This window comes from Idiotropiscis lumnitzeri, chromosome 10 (genome assembly GCF_059441095.1).
Source record: "Idiotropiscis lumnitzeri isolate Australia: NSW breed Sydney's pygmy pipehorse chromosome 10, RoL_Ilum_1.0, whole genome shotgun sequence".
In the NCBI taxonomy this organism is placed as follows: Eukaryota; Metazoa; Chordata; class Actinopteri; order Syngnathiformes; family Syngnathidae; genus Idiotropiscis; species Idiotropiscis lumnitzeri.
Window position 1 is genome coordinate 10,988,412 of NC_142400.1, and position 27,396 is coordinate 11,015,807.

Sequence of the window (27,396 nt, forward strand, 5' to 3'; positions counted from 1 at the left end):
GCTTTTGCCATATCCTGTTTTTTTAGACGCAGATTGGTTTGTTTTGGGCCAATATTAAACTGGTAACAAGAAGGTTCGTGTTCTGTTTCAGAAAAAAATGCAATTCAAAGGAAATATTTTGTAGATATTAATCATTATATTGGAAAAAGGTTTGTTCTATCCCAAAATAGTATTTGCTAACTAGTTAGCTATTTCCTATATTATTGTACACTAGTATTATTTATATACTTCCTGTTTAGAACGTTTTAACTTCACATATATTATGTTGTTGTGTTCCTGTTTTTTCTTCATTACAAATACTTTTTTACAAAACATGTTTTTTTGCTAGTTTTTTTTATTACGAAACCTCACTTGAAAAAAATTAATTTAATATTATATGTGTTGCAAAATTCTATTGCCACAAATCTCAACTTGCCAAGTCAAAACCCATAATTGTGTGCTTTTGAAAGAATTAGATGTATAACCACATTCTATATTTGGTCGAGGAGCAAGAAAGATCTCCAAACTTGCTCCTGTTTTCAATCTTAATTTATATGTAAGACCTATCCTTTTTAAATGTTAATATTACACTGTGTATGTAAATTGTTGACAGACAGTTAAATAAAGAATTATTTTAAAATATAAAGTTGGGACGAATTTACGGGGGGGGGGGGTGATATAGCATAGGGGTAAAAGTGCTTTCTCACTTGACGTTAGTAGTAGTACAATTGGATACGTGACTAAAATATTCCCTGTTAAAAATAAGAAGTACTGATTTAAGTCCTGTACTTAAAATAAGAGTACAAACTCTAAAATATACTATACAAAAGGTACATCTATTTGTTCACTGTCAGGTATATACAATACCTGTGGTGAAAATATTTAACCTCCAAAAGTGTGGGTGTGGACAGTTCTTTCGTGTACAAGCTAATGACACTTTCGGTAATCTTCTATTTCATTCTGTGTTTATTTAATGTCGCAAAGCAGTTTTGGTAAAAGTGACTTATTTGTTTCTTTATTAAAATATGTTGCATGTTACTGCGGACACAAGAACAAATATTTCCAGTAAATACTAAAATATTTTATTTTATTTGGGAAATCATGGACAGAAAAAAATGAATGAAAAAAACAAACAAAAATGGACATTTGTATTAAAATGATCTGGCCCTATGTGATCTTCAGTATATATATTTACATCTCTGTCCATTTAGAAATGAGCAACGGAAAATCCTAAAACCGTGCTGGTGCACTTCCCAGGTGGGCTAATGTTTAATCATTTTGCACAGTACGTGAGAAAGTCCTTGAGCGGGTCTTAGATAAAAAGTTGACAGAGTAGACAGTTCAGAAGTATATAAACCCACCAATCGTGTTCCTCCACTGTGTCGGTCCACTGGCTTCAGAACACAGTCATGAAGTACTTCATTATCCTTGCCTTGTGTGCTGCAGCTTGTGAGTATATGCTGTGCTTCCTTAGGCAATTTATCATTGTTTTTTCTCTTTAGGTAAAAAAAAAATATGCTTGCATTACAGTTGCTGCTCCCATTGATGATGAGGATGACAAGATTGTTGGCGGATACGAGTGCAGAAAGAACTCTGTACCCTACCAGGTCTCTCTGAACTCCGGCTACCACTTCTGCGGAGGTTCCCTGATCTCCAGCACCTGGGTGGTCTCTGCTGCTCACTGCTACAAGTCGTAAGTGAACGTGCCTGTCAAGAAACTTTTACATGACTTCGACCTCCACATAACCGCAGTGTGTGTTTCTGTGCAGCCGCGTGCAGGTGCGCCTCGGCGAGCACAACATTGCCACCAACGAGGGCACGGAACAGTTCATCAACTCCGCTCGGGTCATCAGACATCCCAGATACAGCAGCCGCAACCTGGACAACGACATCATGCTCATCAAGCTGAGCAAGCCCGCCACCCTGAACAGCTACGTGCGCACCGTGTCTCTGCCCTCCAGCTGTGCCGGCTCAGGCACCCGCTGTCTTATCTCTGGATGGGGCAACATGAGCGGCTCTGGAAGTCAGTATATAAAAAAAAAAGCTCACAGGGGGAACAACTTGTGCGTGTATCAACACTCACATTTCCTTTCCTCCTCTTCAGGCAACTATCCTGATCGTCTGAGGTGCCTGGATGCCCCCATCCTGAGCGACAGCAGCTGCAGGAACTCCTACCCCGGACAGATCACCTCCAACATGTTCTGTGCTGGATTCCTGGAGGGAGGCAAAGACTCTTGCCAGGTATGAGCGAAAAAAAGACAATGATTTTTCAAATGCATAAATCTTTTGTGCTCATGTTGTATTTTGTACGTACGCAGGGAGACTCTGGTGGCCCCGTGGTGTGTAACGGCCAGCTTCAGGGAGTTGTGTCCTGGGGTTACGGTTGCGCCCAGAGGAACAAGCCCGGTGTCTACGCCAAGGTCTGCAACTACAACTCCTGGATTCGCAGCACCATGTCCTCCAACTAAAGACGTTTTGCTTGGCAGAAAAACTTAACAAAATATATCTGTTTAAAGAAATAAATAATTTAAATCCAACTAGTTTTGTTGCACTGCTGCATCGACATCGATTTTCCAAATGAATAGTTACTCACAGGAAAAAACATATATGAATCCTTCCATGAATATCCTATCGGTCCAAAACCATACATCTATTTTTTTATACTGCTCATCCGACCCCCACCCCCCAAAAAAAATGGGCCACACCAAATTGAGCTATCCTATTCCTACTGCAATTAAATAATAATCAATATTAATGTGAAACATTCATCATATTCAACTGCAATTTCAACATTGAGCTGCAAAAGTGGCGTTAAACATCACTTCTGTGTGACCAGGATATGCCAAAAAGATTTACACGGTAAACACTAGCAAGAGCTCTGGCTGGCTGAAGACTTGAAGACCAATTCCCCCCAACCTAATCTTTTATCAGGAGTCCCCGACCATCTGACGCAACCACTTGCATTAAGCCATGTTTGTTTGGTCTTAGGGGATGGGCCGATTAGAGATTTGACGATTTTCCGTGGTTTTAAAGTTAAGATTTCAATCATCGCTATTGCTGTCACCGGAAATGAGCTATTCATTCCTTTTATGAGGGGACTACAAAGCATGGCATAATATAATTGGCTGCTTGCAATTTTTACTAAACCACTATTTCATGCCTCCTTCTCGGCTGAGCAGAAAGGGGAAGGGTGTATGGGGTGAGAAGTTACACACAGAAGGAGAATGGAGGAAGGGAAATGTAAATAATGACATTTAGACATTACAAATGCCAGCACAATTACACGGACGCCTTTTTGCTCTATTGCTGAACCTGCATTGTCTTAAAAAAACAAAACCATGGTGCCAGTGGATACTGATTAGCCCCAAGGGCTACATCCAGATCCAGTGACGAGACACTGTGACTAAGAGAAGAATATCAACATTTATTTAGTGAAACGTAAAATGGTACGTTCCTTAATGTTCCAAATATTCTCTATTTATTGAAAAATGTTCAATGGAAAACAAATATTTTTGTTTTATAACATATTTTTTACACAGGACATCTTAGAACGCTAACTTTAATCCTATGATATCACAATATTTTTGCTCGCTGTTGTCATACCGTCTGATTCTAATATTGGATTATGCTCATTTGGTTTGAATAAATTACTCGTTGACTTCTTTTTACTCTTTTTTTTACACAGACCAATTTGTTAAAAACATCAGACATCTAGCTTCAATGTACGACAACTCTAAAAATGTCAACCGCTTATGCAACTTTGGTGAAAGCAACACTTTTGGGTTCCCTTATCACCTGCCCTTCCAGATGCACTTTCACACATATTTAGCTGGAAGAAAAAAGGTAAGAATGGAAAAACGTGACCTCCTTGGAATAGATAGGGGGAATTGGTAAGCAAGTTTTAAAAAAGGGTCCTGAGGCTGAACTGAGCGGACATTGAGTGTCAGACAAAAACCAGCATAAAGGCTTTTATTCTTCGGGCACTGATTGCAGCAGCTTGTAAGTAATGTGGAGGCATTTTGTTCTTATATAAAATCCGTACAATCCTTCTTCAAAAGATTCTCCACCTCAATCAGATGCTGCTCCCATTGATGATGATGAGGACGACAAGATTGTTGGAGGTCACTACAAGGATGTAGTCCTTGTGCTAAATATCCATTACAACAATACTGCATATGTAAAGCTGCATGAGTTGTTTGCAATAAAGATTTCCAATAATTACTTCTATTTTCAGTCTTTTTCAAAATGGCCATCAGCCAAGCAGCATGTTCAGATAAACTAATCAAAGTATATATTCTGCACTGGAGTTGCATCAAGTTTTTGCGACAAATGTTTCGGGATATTTTCAGGCATGCTCACTTGCCGACAATGTACCGATCTATAATCCATTTTAGTGCATTACTAACGCAAAACAACACACACGGACAAAGGTCATGAGTTAAAAGTATTAAATGAATAATAAAGAAAACGAAGAAATACCATTTGGAGTAAAGCTGCTTGATAAAATGAGCAAATTTCACGATTAAGGCTGTCAAAATAGCAATTGTGAAATTGAAACATTAAAAAAATTTCACGTTAATGAATACTGAAAAAAAGTTTGCCACCTAGTAGGGCAGCACGATATTGGAAAAATACGCAACATGGATTTTGACTAGAGTATAGCGATATCGATATTGCGATATTTCACATGTACCTAAAGAAACGCCATTTTTATAATCTAACGACAAAAAAATCATTTTAGCCCTTTCCTTCATGCAGCAAAAAAAGCAAGCTCAATGTGTTCTCAACTAATTAAATGTAATTGTACCTATTGAACAGAGTCATTTTGATATGGGAAATTATTTTTTAATTGCTGTTTCAAAAATGTCATTGTCCTAAAACAGCTTGGGTTGCAAACCTCTTCCAACTAAGTTTCACCTCAAATTTGTCAGATCACTAAAAATAAAAAAATAAAAAACTCTTGGGGCAAACTGGGTATGCAAAATGCATCTTACGGTACAGAACAAATAATGGGTGTTTCAGTTGACGGATAATTTGTTGCACACAAAGTGAAATTTTTGCTCCACCTAATAAAATGCAACTTGCTCGCTGATGTTACATAATGCACAGTATGTTGGCATTATCGTGCAACAGATGTACACATTGTCAATAATTTGGCTGCTGCTTTGCAGGTGTGCGTTCACACACACAAGTTGAGAAGATAAGGGTATGAAAACAAAAAAAAACTGACGCATGTGTAAGATAGAAGTCGGGCGGCAGGCTTTAAAAGGGCCTGGAACTGAACTGAGCAGTGAGGCTCAAACGGCAATCACAATGAAGGCTTTCATTCTTCTGGCTTTGTTCGCAGCGGCTTGTAAGTATCAATCTGAGTTATTAATATTATTATTTAGTGATCGATTTATAAAACAGTCACCCCGACATGACATAATTATCGGATCTTTCTGAAATTCAATCAGTTGCCGCTCCCATTGATGATGAGGATGACAAGATTGTTGGCGGATACGAGTGCAGAAAGAACTCTGTACCCTACCAGGTCTCTCTGAACTCCGGCTACCACTTCTGCGGAGGTTCCCTGATCTCCAGCACCTGGGTGGTCTCTGCTGCTCACTGCTACAAGTCGTAAGTGAACGTGCCTGTCAAGAAACTTTTACATGACTTCGACCTCCACATAACCGCAGTGTGTGTTTCTGTGCAGCCGCGTGCAGGTGCGCCTCGGCGAGCACAACATTGCCACCAACGAGGGCACGGAACAGTTCATCAACTCCGCTCGGGTCATCAGACATCCCAGATACAGCAGCCGCAACCTGGACAACGACATCATGCTCATCAAGCTGAGCAAGCCCGCCACCCTGAACAGCTACGTGCGCACCGTGTCTCTGCCCTCCAGCTGTGCCGGCTCAGGCACCCGCTGTCTTATCTCTGGATGGGGCAACATGAGCGGCTCTGGAAGTCAGTATATAAAAAAAAAAGCTCACAGGGGGAACCACTTGTGCATGTATCAACACTCACATTTCCTTTCCTCCTCTTCAGACAACTATCCTGATCGTCTGAGGTGCCTGGATGCCCCCATCCTGAGCGACAGCAGCTGCAGGAACTCCTACCCCGGACAGATCACCTCCAACATGTTCTGTGCTGGATTCCTGGAGGGAGGCAAAGACTCTTGCCAGGTATGAGCAAAAAAAGACAATGATTTTTCAAATGCACAAATCTTTTCTGCTCATGTTGTATTTTGTACGTACGCAGGGAGACTCTGGTGGCCCCGTGGTGTGTAACGGCCAGCTTCAGGGAGTTGTGTCCTGGGGTTACGGTTGCGCCCAGAGGAACAAGCCCGGTGTCTACGCCAAGGTCTGCAACTACAACTCCTGGATTCGCAGCACCATGTCCTCCAACTAAAGACGTTTTGCTTGGCAGAACATACAACGCATCAATCAATTAAAGTATGGCAACCTGTTTCAAGAAAATACATTGTAAACCTCAAGCGCCTGTGTTATTGTAGTGCTCTGACTTTTCACTTGACACTTCATGCTCAAACACACCATTTACACTGAATTTACTTGACATGCTCACTGGATGTTGTCAACATACAAATATCTCAAAAGATGCTATCGCAACAAGTACAGCAATCACAATGAGCACTGTAGCCACATCTCATACTTATGCAGATATATGTTCCAAGCACTCTGAGTAAATCTAAAAATAGCCCAACGCTGACAGTATGTAAAAACAGACCACACATTTATTTGATGACAAACACTAGCAATGTACAACCATTTGTGAAAATGTGAAAAATCTTCTCCCAGGGAGTCAATCAGGTCAAAATTCAGTCTAAAAGCTGTTTTAGGCGTGCAGTTTGTCAAGGCAGCAACCAACGATGCATCAAATCATACATTTTATAGTGCAGATTGCTCATTTGAAAATACAGACAATTTTGTGGTTTCCGCATGCCCGAGTTCATTTAAAGTTTGCTGCAGAAAAAAATTCAGGTGAGATTTTTATGAACTACTGTATTCAGAGCTTGGAAATAAATTCAAAATGCGTGTTAAAAAACAAAAACAAAAACACAATCCAGTAATGAGGTGACAAGTTAGTAACTTTTTGGATACATTTGATGATAATTACTAAAAATGGTTACACGCTGAGGTGCATTATTTTTGAACAACAAAAATCAAAAATATATACATCCTATGAACTGCAATGCAATCATTTTCTAGTTGTAGAATATAACGCTGAGTGGATACGCTCATAATGGCATTGCATGATGAGATCAAACTATTAAACTTGCCCTTGCGCATGCTGCAAATAATGATGATAAAGGTCTGAAAGGACAGTATACTCAATCCCACACATAGCACAGATAAGGCCTTGTGAAGACATTTTGTTTGGAGATGAACATTTGCTTGCGGTTCTCAAAGGTGCTTTTTGCTTTTTTAGCACATTGCCATCTTTTCTGGGGCTCCGAGTTGGTTTCTCGCGCAAACGTGTGTTTCTACGACATGAGCCAGTCTGATTCAACCCCAAATCCCGCTTTTGGTCAGATGAATTTAAAGTCAGAATAGGGGAGCCCTTTGGATGCAAGTCTTGATTTTGGGAAGCCAAAAGAGCACCGCCTTTAGAGACTGATGACTCAAGGGTGTCGTTGCTGGATTCAAAACATAATGTTCCTGACTGGTGGTTTGTCGTAGAATTTAATATGCTAGGAGACTGTGAAGAATGATCAGACAAGGACTGATCCAAAGAAGGTCCGAGACGGATGACCTGTGTTGAGAAATGGCAAAGTTGGTGACTGAACAGCAGATCAAGAGTTTTAAAACGACTTGTGCACCGATCACAATTGTAAGGCAGGAACACAGTCTTGGGCTTTGACTGAATCCAGCGGAAACCCGGGTGCTCGCTCATATGTTTTTTGTACGATCCGACAAAACGGAATCCTTTCCCACATAATGCACATGCGAAGCGGCCTCGACGTTGCCGGTGGACTCGTTGATGACGCCACAGTTTGGTCCAGTTTTCAAGAGTTTTCCCACAACAGGAGCAGGCGTAGCTCTGATGTGGAGCGTGAGTAAGCATGTGGGCTCGCAGTCGGCCGATGTGCCTGAACAGGCGACCGCAACTGGGACATAAATAACTCCTGGGGTCCGATCGGTTGTCGAGTTTGTTCAATTTGGACACAAAATGCGAAAGACGACGAGTCGGTTTCGTCGAGTCGGGGTTATTGCCGTTCATTTGCGATGGTGGTCTTTGGTAGTTTTCACATTTGCCATTTGTGGGAGGGCGGTTTAATTTCTGCTCCGATGAAATCCTATGCGCAGACGCCGTGTACTCCACGACAGACATTCTCTCTTCCTCTTTGACCCCAACACAGGAGGCATTTTTTTCTCTTTGGCACACACTTCTATGGGCATCAAACTCAGACAGCAAACCAAAGAGTTTGTCACAATATAAACAGTGATATAGCTTCGTACCAATGTGATTGCTCATGTGCTTGTTAAACTTTTGCAGGGTCTCCAAAACATTCTTGCATATGTGGCACGTGTACGTCAGCGAAGGCTTTGCTCGCAGTGTGCTGGGCTGCGTTTGAGAGCTGCTTTCTGGGGGTCTGCATGTGTGATTTTTTGCATTGCTATAATGACTGAAGGACTTTTTACAGCCCGTACAGTTGTAACGCTTCACCGACCAGTGTGTCAACTCATGCACGCGTAGAAAATATGACTGGCCAAAGGCTTTGCCGCAAATATTACATTTGTAAGGCTTCTCCCCCGTGTGGACACGTTCGTGTCTAATGAGGGCCGACTGAAATTTGAACGACTTGCCGCAATACTGGCACACTTTGCTTTCACTCTTTTCAGGGACCAAAGCGATCTCAGGAGTTTCTTCTACGGAGCTATCGTCCCCGCTTAACTTGGAAACTTCTTGATCTAGCTCATTAGTTTGCATGTCCATGTGGCTAAAATACGGATCATCTGAGAACATTTTGCAATATGTACTTTCTTTATTTAAGGTATTCTTCACGTGCGTCTTAAGATGGAGATTTAAGTTTGATTTCTTGCTGAAACCTCGTTTGCATTCGGGGCATTCATAGGGTCGCTCTCCTGTGTGAACGCGTTGATGTATGATGTATTGAGACTTAAATTTATAGGTGCGGCTGCAGATGCCACATTTCAGAAGGGTTTTAGAGCCTTTCCGAGTGTAGATGATGTTTTGATCAGTGTCAATATTTGCATCGCCACAATCTGTTTGGTGCTGAGTTTCACCTTTACCCTCGCGACGTAACAAAATGGTCACTCTTCTTCGTCTCTTGTGTCCTTTTTTCCGTCTTAAAGTGGTATGTTGGAAATATTGAGCCTCCGAACCGTTGTCCAATTTGGCACCCTGCTGAGAATAGCTCGGATTATTTGACTTTGATCCGGGATCGAAATAATCCAACGTTGCCTCTGTGTTTTCAACTTTGACATGAGAGGGGAACTCAACAGGTTTAGGTGGTTTTTCAGAAGACGCTGCAGCATCACCGTCACTTGACTTTGTTGTCTGAGGAGAGGACGTATTATTTGAATTGTCGCAACTGCTCTGACACTCCGACTCTTGATGACTTTTAGCATCACCTAATTGCACTTTGGGGGAATTTTTACAACAAGAATGCGGTCCAAAGGTTTGTTGAGCTACTTGCTTGGATTTCTGAGGCACGACAGCTTCAGCTCCTTCTGGTTGGTCTGCAGAGTGTGGTGACAGGCGACCTTTGTTGTCACCTGAAAGAGCCGGCTGGTGGTCACGGTCTCTTTGCTCACTTGTCCCTTGGACTCGAGCCCGAGGGGACATGTCACCTCCGTTTTCACAAAGGTTCACCTCTAGATGTTGACTATCCTTTTCCACTTGCTTGTCGGCATGCTTTTCTACGGGTGTCAAGGAGCGTTGTTCTGAGTTTTTCTCTGGAAGAGTTTGCAGGTGCTTTCCATCCGAGCACTGCAGTTTGCCCATCTCTGCAACATCCCGCGAACAAGTGTGACCTCTTCCCACCGACGCAGCCTCCTGGGAAACACCAGGTTGGAAATCTTTAGCAGGGGTTTGATGCTCAATTTGCAAGGCTGATTTTTCATTTTTCATTCTACTTTTAGGAATAGGAGAGCCCATTTCTGTTGCGGTGACCATAACGTCTGAGGAGTTTTCATCCGGTGCTGTGAGATGTCGTTCTTCTTGACTTCTCAGTTTTTGTGTCGGACTGGCAAGATCACCAATAACATTTTCAATAACTGCCACTTCCCTTTCCGTTGGTCTCACTCGTTTTCTTTTCGAGGCCAAAGTGACAGTATCCTCTGGTTTGTGATCAGGGACTGCGCAAGTCTCAGAAGTCTCCTTGTGAGGAATTTCATTCAAGAGACTTTTGACATGGTTGGGCACAGTCTCAGCATTGTGGCTTTCAGAGAAAGTAGGCACTTGTGCTGCGGTGTCAATCTCTTCGTGATGATTTGCCACTAATTCGTCAGAAGTATCGGACATTTTGTCCTTGAGCTTTGAGGATTTTATTTTCCTAAAATGCCCTCTTTTCCTTCGCCGCGCCACAGGTAGTCTATGATTGTCTGTTGTCAAGTGGCACACACTTGCAGGTGTCATTTCAGCCTTTGCATCCATCCCTAAGATTGAGACAACATTAGGTTGCCAGTTGGTATCAACAGGTTCTTTGGATTTCAGAGTCTCTTCAGACTTCAGGCTGTCTGATGAGGGAGACGCAGACAAAGGTTTACATCGATGCGTCGATTTCATTTCCTCCCCCAATCCAGAATCCTGGCTCTCCTCAATGCATTCTGTATCTCCAGGCACCTGGAGAAGACAAAAGCGCAGGTGCATCACTGACATAATTGTACTTCATCACACACGGGCCATAAATAAAAGTATGTGAATGCAGCATGTGGCACATTTATAAATGCATAGATTTTTTTTTGTCGTTAAGCTACTGTGCTATATATTGCTCTAGAGACAATTATGGTGATGCAACTATTGTTTTACAAAATTTACATAATCTGAAAAGCACGATAACTGTAGGTGTAAAACGGGAACAACAAAAATGTATTTTATTCAATATCCAATTGAAAATTCTAATTATTAAATACTGGCATGTTTTTTTGTAGGTTCTGTTACTTTGCTTGTCTTTGTTTGTTCTTCTTTTGTATCTACATATTGTGCCAAGCGAAAATTTGTACATTTTGCAAGAGTTAGAAAACAACATCCAAAGATGCAGAATGCTTCCAGTTTTTGCAAGCACAGCAAAGCTCGACCCTTAGCAGAGGTCTGAGCTTTGTAGATACCCTCCTGCTTACGGGAATGCGAATGTTTAAAACATTCTAACTATATCAATTATTTATACAGCCAAACAGGATTGGTGGTAAAGAAATGTATCGAAGGAAATAATTTGATCAAAATTAAAAGAACCAGAGAACATGCATATCATAATAATAATATTACTTTGAATTTACAGGCTATTAGTAGGTTAGGGGTTCTCAGAGCTGACTTTCATACAACGGTGTGGGATCAATTCCCACAATGAGCTCAGCTCAGTTGCCTTGTAATTAATTTGCAACTAGTCGAGGATGCAGGGACTGGGAAAGGTGGCCGTAATCGTGAACAGGGTAGGAATAAAGAGTACGGATAAAAAAAAAAAAAAAAAAGAAGTAAGAATTAAAAAAAAAAAAAAGTAGCAAGAAAAGGAAGAATAAAAAAACAGAGCGGTGGATGAATTGAGGGATAGACGGATGTGTATTTGCTCGTCAAATGATCTACCTCTTTGCTGTCTGTTGGTGGATGAAAGGAACTACAGGGATGTGATGTCACACTGGTTAATTCAGAGACTGTATACTGGTCGCTCCTCCTTCTGTTGAAGGAGATTTTACTGCCCATGTCAGGAGTCTGTCGAATAAACAGAGATTAGAAGCGTGCAACTAAAAAACATACAAGAACTAAGAAGGGCATTGTACTATTAAAGCAGGGGACACACAACAAAAAAACATTAGTTGAATTACAGTATTGTTCCAGTCACTCTCAAAAAGACTGCTTGTTGGATGTTTCTGAAGTCTTATCCTGCGGTGTGGGGCGATGTAAAGAGTTATTTTTGTTTCACAATTCACTTGAAAAATGATAGGGGATGACAATCATAAATGATAAACGACTTCAGTGTTCGCAAAACTTGCAAAATGTGTGCTTACACCTTAGATAGGTAGAGCCACAGATTCCATGATGGTAAAATCGAACGAGCGCCAATTAGGAAGCAACCAGAAGTTTGTACAGTTTCTGGAGAAAAATAGAGGGGCAACTGGTTGTATATTGTAAGTACATAGCCTAGCATTTTGTTTCTTCTTCAACTCCTAGTTCCTCAATCATTGTATTTTCTGGCAGTCTGGATGCACTGAGCCTGAGGCACTGCGCTGCATCTCACAGGTCACGGTTGGCAGGCATCTGATTTAGGGGAGGAGACCGTTATTGTGAAGATAATTTTGTGACATCGGTCATACACAGTACACCACCACACACTAATAGCGTAGTAAAGCAACAAGGGATCTAATTATTAGTTGAGGTATTCATTTCTTACATGCTGCCCTCTTAAAAAAAGCTATGGGTTAGCGGTTGCAATTTTAAATACTAAGTAATACAATACAATTGTATTTATAAGTAAGTAAATAAATAATTGAATATCCGCTCGAATTCTCGGTTAACAGCCTCCTTGCGTACTAATAATCGCTATCATCCCTGATAAAAAAAAACAACAACAACAACAAAACATATTGGTTTAGTTCTAGATAAAACCTCCCGAGGATTGTGATGAAATGCACAAAAACATTAAACCCGCGAATACTCCTGTAGAAGTGTTTTATTTTTTTAGTTTTTTCGAAGTGGTGTCTAGCAATTTTCTTCTGCAGTATGCAATATTTTCATAGTTCTGCAAAGGAAGCTATTCTCGGCAAATAGTTGATTCTACTAGTATGAAAAGATGACAAATGTAGTAGATTCGCAAGTCTTCCCCTGGTTGAGCCCATTATTAACCTTTCAAGAAACACAACAGCAGCTTTGTCCCAAAAGTGGATTTTTTTCAGCAATTTTAAAACCTGACATTATCCGAAAGCAAAGGCGTTTGCTTATCACAGGCCAGGTTGCTAGCTCATCAACAACAACACTCACGGACGCGTGAACGATGCATTGTCAAGGCTAATGATGCTCCTCTACATTTATTTGCCAATTGTGTGTGGTGAAGGTATTTTTTATTTGAAAAAGAGTCAAAGTGCTTGCCTGAGTGGGTGAGTCAACACTGGTCCCTTGGTGGCCATGCACTGACGGCTTGCTCGGCTAGCTAGCGCAGGTTAGCACGAAGCTGGAAGCAGCGTTGTGGCTCCGTGGCGGTTTTATAAACCTACACCCACATCCATTGCTCTGACTATTGGACTTTTTTCGGCCCGCCACGACTTTTGCATCTTTCAGCACAATTGATTTGTCGTGACTTGACTGGATCAGTATGGTAGTGGTACCAAGCTACATAAGAGACAATCAATCAGGTCTTGCGCACTAAGTGTGCACTTCACGTGCAGTTGGAATTTTGGAAACTACCTCCAGTGTAAGTCGAAGCCGAACAAAAAACAGTGATTAGCATGCAGACGACATACACGGAGCATGCTGCTTTAAACTTGTTGATCTGTGTCCACAGCCGTATTTCCTCTCGTTAAAACAGCAGGATAGAAGGTTCCACTTCGCATTTGGCTTACCTACGAAGAACTAACTAACCTACGCCATTTGAATGGCATACGGATGATTGCCTTTTTTGTTGTTTTGATCGTGTATGGCAGAGCGTGATGTTTGAAACTGAAAAAGTTTGAGAAACCCCGAAATATTCTTCAAATCTAAAGCCCCTCCCTTTAAGTGTGCGTGGTCTGGTTCCCTGCGTGGCGTGTAACATAAAATTTAAGTAGATCTTACATTTAATTTTCCCTCGAGGAAAAAAAAAGTGTATTCTCATAGACCCGTTTCGGGTAGTTAGCAAACGACGACCTCTACTGGACAAATGTGATATAACCAGATATAATTTTTCAAAACAATGCAGGAGTATTGAAAGCCGTTTGAGCATTGACTTTTGATATCCTAATATCGATCTTAAGGGTCATACTTGTTCGACAATTTAGAGCACTAGTAGAACGATTATCTTCCTAGCGACGTGTTTTCCACCACCAGTTGTTAGGTTTGTCCTTGTGGAACGACTGCTTTTGTATCCTTGAATTGTTATATTGATATCTCAAATAATGTGGTGGCCATGTAACTTGGGAGACAAAATTGACTTCTAGGGACATAAAATTCCTCTAGTTAACATCCAGCACCGCACTAGTAGTCAGCAGGGCACACAGATGTCAAATAGTGTAGTTTAGTCTCGCCAGCAACATATAGTTGTATGCCAAAAGTGTCACAAATGTGCAGGAAATGTCACAAGTCGGAAAAATACATTACTCATAAAACAATTGCTCTACTAGTGTTCCAAATTGTCTTTCTAGTTGCTAACAGCTCTCCCTCCCAGTGCTCCTTATTACTTTTTATTAGTGTTTCTCTAATCTCGTTGCACACTTGAGTACAATGACAATAAAGGGATTTCTAATTCTAGTACATAGACCTCAAGCTGGAAAAAGGGTATCGAATAAATGCCACACACAAAGGCCAACCATCAACATTTGTCTTTGCTCTTCAAAACCCATTAAGTGACACATGCTCATCAACACCGCATATCCTTTACAGGGTCGTGGGAGCATATCCCAGATGGCTTCTGGCGAAAGGCGAACTATAGCCTGAACTGGTCTCCAGCCAATCGCAGGGCACTCACCTTCACGGAGTGGGAACCGATTCCACGCTGCTTGCAAACAAGTCAGGCCAGAGTAGCAACACACCATCAGTGACTTAAGTTACACATACACATTCACATAGACATGAGAGATGGCAGGTACTACTGATAACTTGGAGACAAAACTAATATACAGAGCAGTAAAACTACATTTAAAAAATTGAAACGTGAGAATTTGAAAATATATTTTAATAATACATAAAGTTCACTTAAAATAAGTCAAAGAAAAATGGAAATGGAATCCTTAAATCCTAACACATTCTGATCACACTAAACCGTATTTAGAAAAACAGGACAAGAAAACTATTTTACAGTGCCTTGTTGCCTCACCTTTCATCTTAACATACGTTGGTTGACTTCATAATTTAACGCCAATGTCCAAATACACTGGTGAACTTGGGAGTATTCAGATGTCCTGAAAGAAATAAAAGGATGTCGCCAGATTCATGTGCATATTTAATTCTATCAAATCTAAACAGATACACACACAAGTGTATTTGAAAAGTACAGAATATGTCAGGAAACATTTTACTCCTTTGGAATGAACACAAGCAGATGTGCGACATGCAAGCTGGTCAAGTTTTAATGGGGACAGAAGATGTGACCTGGTAGATCATTTCAGATGTTTTTTCTTGTCCAGTTTCCACAATGTAACAATCATCTTCCATATCATCCCCTGTATCCCCATTTTCAGCACTTTGCCCTTTGTCGGGAGTGACTTGTTTCTTGCCGTCCGCTGGGAACGAGTGACTCCTCTCACCGTTCACCCGGGTCACAGTGGCCTTGGATACCACATCCCGTCTGGGCTTGATCATCTTGCCGATGCGGCCGTGTTTGGCCATGAACTCGTCTGCTTTGGGACACTTGTGCCTCTGCAGCATCTGAGTGCTCTCAAATGCGACGTGGCACACTCGACACGTAAATTCGGCTCCCCTGGGGGATGTCCCCGCAGGTTGGCTCAGGTTTGCGCTCTTTGTTGCGGGTGATGGAGAATGCTTCCAACTGCTTTTCTGGGGGGAGTTCAGCATGGAATTCTGATGCTTAAACTGCTGGGAAGGCATGGCATGAGCTCTCTGGGGGACTCTGCTGTAGGTTCGCACATTTAGATTTTTCAACTGCAGGGCCGAAGTGACTTGAAGCACCTGACTGTTTTTGTTCCCTGCATTGGAATACTTGTGCGGACTCTGAGTAAGGTCTATTTCTGGGATAGGACTCTTGTAATTCAGCGGTCTGGCTGTAATGAGTTTGAGTTTGGCCGTGGTGCTGGGGGAGTTACACGTGTGAAAGCGAGGCACTAGCTTCCTGCTGGAAATCAGCAGCCCACATCCAATGCAGCCACAGATTTTATCAGCAATGTGATTACTAGTGTGCGAAATGAGCATCCGCTTGGTGATAAAACCCTCACCGCATTTACCGCAAGTGTACGGCTTCCATTGGTTCCACTTACGGATCGTTTGCACCAACACCACGGGCTGGTAAATTGTCCAAAGATCCACCGTTGGCGCGCCTACACCAGAAAACATACTTTTCATATTTAATCCATCTTGGCCAGCGTTACAAGATGACGCAGTGGATGGATACGTTTTAGGCACAGGAGACATCGCGTTTGAAATTTTACTCGAAAAAGCTGATGCAGAGGGGGACTGCTTTGCCGACACAGAAGCACCATCCGCTTTCCAGACAACTTCACCCAACTTGAAGCGTTTCAGCTGCTCCTCCTCTTCAATGTGCTTCTCAAATCGGCGCTTCTTTATCGTTTCATGATGCAACACCTGCTGTCCCGGTTCGTGTGTGAGGTTGTGGCAGAGCATGTCTTCATACATGGCAAACTCAGTTCCGCAGGAGCAGATGTGACTTGTCAGAGGGCACACATGTTCCTCCAAAAATTGCTGAGTGGAAAAGATCTGTTCACAGCTGAAGCAAATCCCTCCGGTGTTCAAATCGCCATCCAAGCTGCTTTCTTGCTCCATCATCAGGCTAGTGATGGAAGTCTGGACTTTCAACGTGACACCTGTTTAAAAATATTTAAAATACAATTAATTTACTACGACAAGGCTCGATTTATTATTAATGTTACTATAGTTTTGTGTTTGTGCACTGTTTTTTTTATTTAAGAAAAATAAGACAAATTACAGTTTCTGGCGCACATGACGTTAAGTGTTGGTAATTGTGAGTCTCTGCATATGTATGGCAGTTCAGTTTCTAATAGACAGCTCAATACAAGTATGAAAGAGTAAGACGAGGCTTTCTTTGAGGCTCTCGACAGTGGAGGACGATTGACAGGTTTGATGTTTAACGTCCGAAAACGCCAATAGTAGGCATTAAATCGTTGTTCCGATACTAGCAGCTTTAAGGTGAAGAAAAACTACAACAACGCATCACAGCGGCTTCAAAATTCATACAGGCGTTCGCATTGCTATGAACAAAAGAGCTAAGCTGTCACATTTGGTCAGTCGCGGACGTTATTTGGCTGGAAAGTGAGCATGCTAATGCTAACGTGCTAAGCATAGCAATAGCCGGCTTACTGATGTCAACGTTAGTTTACCTTGGCCGTGAAGTTACAAGTAGGGTAGGAGAATTCTAATTTAATCTTCGTCTGAAATATGGCAGCGCAATCCGGTGTCGTTTACAGAGAGGAAAGCTGTAGAGTCGGCGATCAGGCATACAGTGAGTAGCATCCGACCACACCATAAAAAAAAAAAAATTTGGAAAGACACTCTTCCACTGCGAATGGCGCCCTTTGCCTGCCGTACATCCGGTGTTGACAGGCTTATGCTGACCCCTACTGACGGAATTGCGGTACTACCTTTACTCGCATCACTGATTTTCTTTGTGACGTCATTAATTTTCACTGATAGGGAGCAAAAACTAAACTATAAGCAATATTAAATAACGTTTATCAAGAGAAAATATGCTTATTTTTTGCCTGCAAACATATTTGCATATTTATACATTTCACTTTTTGCCCCTTAAACATTATTACTGGACATGTTAAGTTTAGGTTAATATAATACCCCAATTCAATAGATGCAGATAGTATGAATACACTAGTAAGACATTGGTTGGAGGGATTTGAGGTTGGCAATGTTTACATACAACAAAGTTCAGATGGCAGCAAAATAATTTGTACAGAAGGTGGAAAACGCCATTATCCATCACTAAGATAAGGCAAGTTTATTTCTATATTGTTATTCATACATAAAACATTCATTGTGCTAAGCTAACGCAGTAATAGTTATAATTTTAGCTTCTCCTTTTTTTTTTTGTTGGTACCGATACTGGTGAATACTCCAAAAACTCAACATTAAAAAAAATATTCAAATGGCAATACAAATTTAGTTTCTTCGTTACCTGCTTGCAGAATGCTTGTAAGAAAATTGCAATGGTGTACCATACACTACAGAGCCAACCGTTAGGATGAACCCAAATATAACAAACAAACACAAAAACACGTTCATGAATTGATATGTTTAATAAGACCAGAACAAGCTACAGAACAATTATTGGATAAAATTTTAAGAGCAACTATTAACAGCCGCGAAACTGAAACACAGGACTTAACTTGACAAAACTACACTTTCCACAGCAGTAAACTGCTACAAAACTAAAGTATCTTTTTCTCTTGTATTACATCATACTTCATTTACATCCTTAAAAGGAGGTACAAATCTGAAGTGGCATTTTGTAATACCACATCTATGTCACTGATAAAAACTGAAGAATTTAAAAGAATGGAAAAGGTTACTAAGTCAGTAGTTCTGCACACATGACATTATGCACCCTTCTGCGATGGGTTTTGAGAGATTTCAGACTTGGGTATGAACACTGGCAGATATCACATTGATGGGACTCAGACTGCTTGTGTGTGAGGAGGTGCTTCTGCAAACCGTCCACAGTGCCAAACCAACGCAGGCAAACTGGGCAGCGCACGGGCTTGATGGCCGGTTTGCAGGCACCGCTCCTCTGGTGAAACAGAAGACTGACCATGTTGGGGAATTCAGAGCTGCAGCGGGAGCAACGGTAAGATTTGGGTGCATTTTGTGGCCGTCCGCCTTTGCAGCGGTCCCAAGATAAGTGCCTGCGAAGGGAACACCGGGTGGCAAATGAATTTCCGCATCGTGTGCATAACGCACGCTGCTTTTTGTTGATGTTTGACTGCTCAGGGACTGGTTCCTTCGGCGAAGGCTGATGCACAAGCGGAGGAGGCGGATGCTGCTGGATCCGGAGCACTAGAGGTTGTGAACGCTGCGTTTGGAGTCCCTTCAACAGCTGGTGATGAGGATGCATGTGGATCTGTAGGTGAACCTCGTAGTCAGCCCAGGAATTAACAGTCTCTCCACACGTTGGACAAGTGTAGGATTCCTGTGCGTGCTTTTGAAGATGCTCCAGGAGTAGTCTTGGAGATGTAAATCCGACCCCACACTCGCATGTCACCCTCCTGGGTAGCACAGAGGGTAGTGACATCATGCCCCAGTTGTTTGCGTCATCACCCGAACTGCCTTTTGTACCGCCCGGCGACTGCTGTTGCATCTGCTCTCGGGTTGTCATCCGCTGCAACTGACATCGTCGCCTATGAACCATCATGTTATCTTTGCGGTTGAAGTTTCTGCCGCAGACAGAGCAAGGAAACATTTGTTTTGTGCTGCTATTGTGGGCTTCATAATTAGCACCATGTGATGCAGCTGCAGGTCCCCGAGGCCTGAACCCACACAGCCGTAAATGGCGGGCCAGAGTAGAGGGCCGACTGTATGTTTTCTGGCACCTGGGACAGGGGTAACGTTTTACACCATCTCTCACAAAGTAACTCAAGTTAGCAATCTCTGACTCTGGCTCCATCTCATCGTCATTGGCCGCATCCTGAGAAGAACTAAGCAGCTCCATTTCATCATCCAATGGCATGGTCCACTGGCCTTCACTGCTGCTCTCGTTAGGCACCGGCATGGCATCCGAGCTTGTGTTTTCCACCACACTTCCAGAGGCATTCTTCTGCTCGTCCATCATCGAAGACTTGGACACAAATGGTGAGAAGCTTTTGGAAATACCACACCAGGCATTGTCCGGTTGCTCAGACTGCTCAGAAGTAGTAGAGGTCACCTCGACTTTGACCTGAGGGGCTTCGGTGCTGACGGAGACACAGTTGATGCCGCGGTCAACTTGACCATCTCTGTATGCTGAGGCTTTATTATTTGATCTTAATGCATGCAGTCTGTCAGTGGAAGGATGCATCTGAGGCGGGGCTGCCTTTGAGCCTTGACACTTGTGCTTCTTTAGGTTGTACCTGCGAGCGTAGTTGTGCTTGCATACAGGACAAAAGAAAGATTTCTTTGTGTTGTTAAAGCTATGGAATGGCACAATTTTGGGGACTAGCGGCAGTGTACTGGGCACTTGTGCAGGCTTTTTCACTGATGGAATGCAGACATGATTGTCAGTAAAAGGTAGCTTTCCAATGATGAGTTGTTTGCAGCGACGGCAACATTTAATTCTCTCCTTTTTGTGCAAGAAGTGATGCTCGGTTAGCCTGTCGGAGCTCGGAAAGGTCCGTCGACAGCGGCCGCATTGATATTTCCCATCAAGAGCATTCGTGCTAGAATCTCGGAGTTTCTGACGAGTTTCAAGAACCACAACGGGTGAGAGCATCTTTGTCAGCGAAACTATCTTCTTCCTGCTGGAGTCGATAATTCGGCTAATGGTGGGAGCTTTTGTCTTCACGCCAGTCGTTGCCAGCAGTCGTCTTAACTTTGCGACAGAGAGATCATTGATGAGTGGCTCTTCAGATTCTTTGACCGGCGTTATATCGACTGGTATGGCTTCTTGTTTGGGTGTGATCAAATCATGACTGTTGTTTGGAGATGGGGAAACGGACGTGTGCTTCGTGTAGGCCGTTGCTAGCATTTTCATTAATTTGTTATTTTTAGCCACTCGTTCCTCATTGTCACTGCTATGAACAGACTGTGAATCCTTTACGGTCTCTGACATTGGCTCAGTACTTGCAGATGTCTGTTCAAGTTGTCCATCAATCATTTCTTGAGGAGCTTTGCATTCCACCAGAGGGGAAGATGGAACAACTTTACTCTCTTCCAGTCTTTCACTGGCTTCAGGCTCTATTTTAACAGGTGGCGATCCTGAAGTAGAGGGGCAACTCCGGACCGGATCTGTCGATGCTTCAGTTGACCTTAACTCTACCATCGAATTAGGAGAAACATCAGCAGGCCCCGTTCCACGTGAGACGGCATTACTATCCGTCATTTGGAGTGACTTTGACTGAGAACTATGTGATTGCTTATGTTCAAGCATTAGGCAGAAGTCTTGAAATTCCTCTCCACAATCACAGATATAAAAAGATGGTGAGGCGCCGTCAGACAGTGCTGGTGGATTGGAGGACTTCAGGCTTGCAGTCAAAGCGCCCTGCAGGCTCACGTCCGGCTGCGTCGAAGGAGGTGCAATGACCTTGGGGAGCATGTTGGCATGCGTCGCCTGGTGTACGAGCAAGGCAGCCAGTCCGCTGAAGGTTGCCGAACATGCCACGCAACGATAGATTTTGGGGGATTGTGGCCCACTGCCCTGGAGTCCAAGCATCATGGACTGGTGTTCCCTGTAAACAACACATAAAAACAAGTCATTGGATACCGCACACAACTTTCACTTTTCGTACAAAACATTTAAAAGTGGTATTTGACAAGATTTAATAGTTTCAAGCCTTATTTTATATACAGACTTTTAAAATTATTGAAATATGGCAAGTTTCTTAACACCATATTGTGTCAAATTTGTGACATTTAAGACATTTTCAATTTATAAGGACTTTAACACACTCCAGATGATGGATATTTGGGGAAAAAAGTTTTTTTTAAAAAAAGGCTCTAAAGGGTGCACAAAACAACAGAGTTCAAGTCACTGTTGTGCACCTTATGTGAAACACCAGAAAATCTCACTTTAAGAGTTCAATAGAGAGTGTTAAAGACTACCTGCACATTTTCATTTTGGCTTATGCCAAAGAGAAGGCGGAATATATGGCGTTGATGGTACAAGAACATAAAAATAGTAGATGTAAAAAATTATGCAAGAGAAACAGACTCACATTCAAATCAGTACTATTCACTATTAAGACATTCGTTGCCATTGACGGATATTGACGCCAAAAAGTATCTTCATTTTAACTGGGCTGGCAGTGAATGAGTTAGCAGTAGTTTCTGGGCCGCAGGTAGCCCCCAAGGCTCACATGAGTAGCCCGCAGGTGGTGTTCTAAAAATAGCGCACCAGTAATAGGACATTGTGATTTTCTAGGAATAGTCATAATATAGGTAAACGATCATTCGCAAACGCAAACAGTGATAGAGATTTTATCGAAATAACATGCTGTGTGTTAGTCGTTATCTATTTCCAAATTATTTTAGGAAATAATTAACATGGTCAGTGTCTTGACATAAATGAATGACCTTAATTATTAATAAGAACTAGGGATGTCACAAATATTTTTATAATTGATTATCCTATCGAATATACAGCTAATCGCTCTGGCCCTCGTTTCCAGGCAAAATATTTGTCAACCAATTTTTGTGGTCAACTTTTAGCTCGCAGATGTTTTCCCAGCCCCATTATTAATAACATAAAATAATAATAATAATAATAATGACAGCATATGATTAAATGTGATTTGAGCTAATTTGTTATTTCAGTAGTGCATATCAAACTGAAAAATCAGAAGTCAAGTAGCTATCAGCTTTAGAAGGGTTGGTTACACCTAATTTAGAATGGTTCTAAAAAAAATAGACAGATCATGGATTCACCTCTGAGATTGGCTGGCAACCAGTTCAGGGTGTACCCCACCTACTGCCCGAAGACAGCTGGGCTAGACTTCAACACCCCTCCGACCCTCGTGAGGAGAAGCCATTGGTAAATCATCCACTGTCACCCCCCAAAAAGTTCCTTGTTGGCATTTTTCTTCCATTGTGTTAAATTAAATTTTGAATGTCAATAGTATGAGCAGTATCGGTACTTTGTATCGGTAAGCATGCAACGAGTGAATACTCGGACTGGTATCGGACATCCTAACTTTAGTCTAGTTTTGTTCTCTCCATGCTTGCTTGGGTTGACTTCAAGTGCCTCTGACAGCCTAGGCCAGTGCTTATTCGCCCATAAGATGGAAGTTACTAACATGAAGCACACTTCATCATCCGTGAACCGTGAGAGCCTTTCGCATTAATCTATGACAACTTTTCGTAGAGCAGTAGTAAAAAATTACACATTCTATCACTCACTGCCGTAACCCAAATTTGATATGAGCATGTTGATAACCGATAGCGAATGTATATCAATGTTAGAAGGAATATTGACTTTATACCTTCACATCCACAGACATAAAGGGGATGTATACATCTTAAATCCCTTCTCGAAATTGCTATTAGGAGCTATGGAAGTCAATTTACAAAGAGAATGTGAAGGTGGCTGCCCAAAAATTTTAATATGGAGAATAAATCCACTAATTTCAACAATTTGTTTCAAAAAGTGACTTGTATATTAGTTCACCACACACAAAGTAAAATATTTCTAGGATTTGTTTACATTTTGATGATAATGGCAGAAGACATTTTTTTAAATCCAGTATTTCACAAAATTTGAATATCATGTGGAAGTTCAACATTGTAGGCTCCCTGAGTTCCAATCTTGTCAGCTAATGAAGGCTAAACGCCAGCCGAGGTTTTCCTGAGGCTTGAAATGGTCACAGTCTGGTTTAAGTTTTGGATTCATGGAGAAGATTGACTGATTTGATGGCTGTGCAGAAAACCATACTTGACACTCTATACAAGGAGAAAGTATCTCAAAAAGGAATTGCAAAAGAAGCTGGATGCTCATCAAAGTACACTAAAGAGTGTTGTGAGGAAGGTGGAAATGTGACCAGAAAAAGGTACACTTATGACAGGGATGACCAGAGGATTGTCAAGCAAAAGCAATGCAGAAATGGGCAGAGGGGGGGCTTTGTAAAGGGTGGACTGAGGCTGGCGTCACTTTATCAGGAACCAACACATCTGGACGTCTGCATGACATGGTCTACAGCTGAAGTATTCCATGTGCCAAAAACAACAGGAGCGTCTGTGTTAGGCAGTTAAAAGTACTGGTCAGTTGCCCAGTGGTCCCAAGTGCACTTATCAGATGAATGTTAATTTTGCATTTCATCTGGAAATCAAGACCCCAGAGTCAGGAGGAAAACTGCAGAAGCACAAAAGTCAAGCTGCTTTAAGTCCAGTGTGAAGTCCCCACAGTCACTAAAAGTTATTTGCTGGTCTGTGTCCATTGTCTTTTTTCTCCAAGTCAACAGTCAACGTAGCTGTCTACCAGGAGATTTAAGAGCACTTCATTGTTCCCACTGGTGGTCAAGTTTTTTTGGAGAGAATAATTTTATCTTCCAGCAGGATTTGGCACCAGCCCACAAAGCCCAAACCACCAATTTGTGAAGTACTGGATTATTATTTTATAATTGAATGAAATAAAATAAATGTATTTATAAATTAAAACAAATTAAGACCTGAAATATTTCAATTTGCGTGCGGTGAACTAATATAACAAAAATGTTTTAGACTGAAACCAATTTCAAGTCGCGGCTGGATGGAGTGTAAGGGTTCAGTGTCGCCATTTCCTTTGTGACCTCCTGGATGAGTTGTCACTGTGTTCCAGGGGAATAGTTCTTGGCTGGCCACTCACTACTGTTCCATTTTTTTCTCCATTTGAGGATAACGGTTTGTAGCCCTAAAGCCTTGGGAATGGCTTTATAATAGTTTCTGAACTGACAGGTGTCAATTTCTTTATGTCTCATCTCTTCTTGTTTTTTTTTTTTTTTAATCATAGCATATTCCTTCTGTTTAATGTATTATTTATTCATTCATATAACTTTTGGACAATTTAATTTTGTCTGACTCGATTTAAGTGGTTCCTTGATTGAACAGGTCTGGAGGTAATCAATCTTCGGTGTGCTTAGTGGAAATGATCTCTGCCTTCCAAATCATGTGTTTAGGCCACCGATCATGATTTAATAAGGGGGTAATTACTTTATCCAAAGAATGTAGAATAGAATTTTATGTTTACGTGGGTTATCATTGACTGACATTTGAATGTGTTTCTTGACTCTATACATTAACGTATAAACTATGCTAAAAAAGTAAGATTTATTTTCACAGCATCTATTTGTGAAAGGCACGCCATGTGCAGCCACCACTTAATGCTCCGATCGTCAACTTAATTTGATATTCATAAATTGTTCAACAAATTCAGAATGCAGCCTTGCATTGACAAAACGTATTGACGAACTTTGTGTACCAAGTACGTTTTAAACATATACATCTCTCATTTGATTAGCTTATTTTTTAAACCTTTGCTCGTGTTGACTTCCGCATAATAATCCACAACACACGCGTAATATACAGTTCACTCCCTAAAAAACATAAAAGGTAATTAATATGTACAGCGTCAAGGTTAATACCTTTAAAAGCAAATACGAATTAAACTACAGGCTAAGCTAATGCTAAAACGATTTGAGATGATCCATTCCGGCCACTTTAGCTAACTGACAATGCTATGCTAACACAGGAATGCTAAAGTCCACACATGATAAGGTTCGGTGAGCTTTGAAAAATACAATAGCTTCATGTAGGGCTCGTACACTTGCTTGGAAGGTGCACTACGAGTAAGGGCTAAGCGAGGGGATGTGGCTGGCCATGCTCCCGTGAGAGGCCACACAAACAACGGATATGAGCGAGCGATTTTCAACGGTCTTCTCTCCGGAACTCCTTTTATCCCCCTTCACAGTTTTAACACTCACCTCGTCACACGAGCGCGGTGTCTCTAGGCTTCGAAGTGGGCACAAAAGGATCGCTACTAATCACTGCGTGGATCCGGAGACATTTGCCCATGCAGAGGCGCGAGGTCTTGGAAACGCGCTTCAATCTCGAACAAATGTGAAGATGTGCCAAGAGGAGGAGGAGGAAGAGGAAGAGGAAGAGGAAGAGGAGGAGGAGGAGGAGGAGGAGGAGGAAAAACCAGAAGGAAGCGCGAGGTCTAGCTGCTGGGTAGAGCCACATTGGCGCATGCGCAATAGACACGCCTGCAGTGAAAACGCCTCTGCCCCTGGAAATCTTGGTCACGTGGTTCCACAGGCAGCCTCGAGACCGCCAAATAGTGCACAGTAACCCATGAAGACAACCACTTTTATGGCTGGCGATAATGGCCACAGTAGGGAGGTGACCAAGAACTAATTGGTTACTGTGTCAGAGTCCTCTGTAGTGGATCAGAACCTTCCAGAAAGACAACTATCTCTGCACCAATCAGGACTGTGTGGTATATTGGGCAGATGGAAGCCACTTCTCAGGAACAGAGCTGGGCAGTTGACTTTTTTTTGCCAGTCAGTCCCCAGCCTCCGCGATACTAGTATCGTTTCAGCCTCGACCCTCCAGCCTTATTAATAAAAAATTGTCAGCCCTTGATCCCGTTCGGAGGGCCAGACCGTTCCGCCCCGTGGGAAGGACTGTCCAGCTCTGGCTTAGTAAAAGCAGTTTGCCGAAAGGCACCTGAAGGGCTCTCAGGCTATGGGAAAGAAAATTCTCTGGCCTGAAAGGACAAATATTGAACTCTTTGCCCTGAATGCCAGGCCTTATGTTTGGAGGAAACCAAAAAGATGAATGCTGCAGTGTACAGGGACATCCTGGATGAAAATCTGCTCCGGAGTATTCAGGACCTTAGACTGGTGGCCCAACAGGACAACGAACTTAAGCACTCAGCCAAGACAAGGAAGGTGTGGCTTCAGGACAACTTTGTGAATGTCCTTGAGTGGCCCAGGCAGAGACTAGACTTGAAACCGATCGACCATCTCTGGACAGATCTGAAAATGGCGGTGCACAGACACTCCCAACCAACCTGATGGCAAAACTGAAACTTTTATTAGAATGTTCAAATCAACCTATTGCATGTCTTTGGAATGTGGGAAGACACCAGAGTACCCGAAGAAAACGCACGCATATACAGGGGGAACATGTAAACTCCACACAGGAAGGTTGGGGCCAGACTCAAACGAATGACGACTGCACTGTTAAACCACCGTGCCGCCTCTACTTAGGTACATCTTTTTTGTTTTTTTCATTGATAATACATTTTCAATCTCACATTATCATAATCTTGTGTGTAGCATTTGGAGGTAAAATTTTATTCAAGTTTGGGATGATGCAGAAACAATAAACTTGAAAAAAAGTGAAACAATTTGAATATTTACCGGATGCACTGCAATTGGCTGGCAACTCATCCAGTTAGTATGTTGCCCCTCACCCAGTCAGCTGGGATAGGCTCCTGCCCAGGTATGACCCTCAAAGTCTCAACACGCCAAACTACCAGTTGGCCTCAATGTTTCTCAAAGTGCAAAATGAGCAAATGCGCATCAGATGCTCATTTGTGACAACGGTGCGAGTCACACCTTACCGATGGCGCTCACCAATCAGCCGACTGTTCAATGACTGATGCCGGCGCTTAGCGGGTGCGTGTAGTTTCTATTTTTACTCCTTCCTTTACTTGGCTGCGTG

The 27,396-nt window shown here is 42.1% G+C and overlaps 5 protein-coding genes across 5 annotated transcripts; 2 read left to right on the plus strand and 3 right to left on the minus strand.

Annotated features, from left to right (window-relative positions):
* Positions 1-1,307: 1,307 nt before the first annotated feature.
* Positions 1,308-2,516, plus strand: LOC148329152 (trypsin-3-like). The gene is made up of 5 exons (XM_088306009.1): positions 1,308-1,428; positions 1,510-1,672; positions 1,749-2,002; positions 2,084-2,220; positions 2,298-2,516. Exons 1-5 carry the CDS (start codon positions 1,389-1,391, stop codon positions 2,445-2,447), a joined length of 744 nt encoding a protein of 247 aa, XP_088162135.1. The 5' UTR covers positions 1,308-1,388; the 3' UTR covers positions 2,448-2,516.
* A 2,712-nt stretch (positions 2,517-5,228) lies between these two features.
* Positions 5,229-6,457, plus strand: LOC148329153 (trypsin-3). Its single transcript, XM_088306010.1, has 5 exons — positions 5,229-5,332; positions 5,436-5,598; positions 5,675-5,928; positions 6,010-6,146; positions 6,223-6,457. Exons 1-5 carry the CDS (start codon positions 5,293-5,295, stop codon positions 6,370-6,372), a joined length of 744 nt encoding a protein of 247 aa, XP_088162136.1. The 5' UTR covers positions 5,229-5,292; the 3' UTR covers positions 6,373-6,457.
* Positions 6,458-6,956: 499 nt separating this feature from the next.
* LOC148329154 (uncharacterized) lies at positions 6,957-13,814 on the minus strand. Its single transcript, XM_088307717.1, has 3 exons — positions 13,249-13,814; positions 11,749-11,874; positions 6,957-10,791 (listed from the first exon to the last, which is right to left on the minus strand). The coding sequence occupies exons 2-3, from the start codon at positions 11,863-11,865 to the stop codon at positions 7,252-7,254; spliced, it is 3,657 nt and encodes a 1,218-aa protein (XP_088163843.1). The 5' UTR covers positions 11,866-11,874; positions 13,249-13,814; the 3' UTR covers positions 6,957-7,251.
* A 1,194-nt stretch (positions 13,815-15,008) lies between these two features.
* LOC148329155 (uncharacterized) lies at positions 15,009-17,628 on the minus strand. Its single transcript, XM_088305809.1, has 2 exons — positions 17,382-17,628; positions 15,009-16,847 (listed from the first exon to the last, which is right to left on the minus strand). Exon 2 carries the CDS (start codon positions 16,807-16,809, stop codon positions 15,412-15,414), a length of 1,398 nt encoding a protein of 465 aa, XP_088161935.1. The 5' UTR covers positions 16,810-16,847; positions 17,382-17,628; the 3' UTR covers positions 15,009-15,411.
* Positions 17,629-18,289: 661 nt separating this feature from the next.
* On the minus strand, positions 18,290-25,868 carry LOC148329156 (uncharacterized). The gene is made up of 2 exons (XM_088307480.1): positions 25,650-25,868; positions 18,290-21,428 (listed from the first exon to the last, which is right to left on the minus strand). Exon 2 carries the CDS (start codon positions 21,413-21,415, stop codon positions 18,581-18,583), a length of 2,835 nt encoding a protein of 944 aa, XP_088163606.1. The 5' UTR covers positions 21,416-21,428; positions 25,650-25,868; the 3' UTR covers positions 18,290-18,580.
* Positions 25,869-27,396: the final 1,528 nt, after the last annotated feature.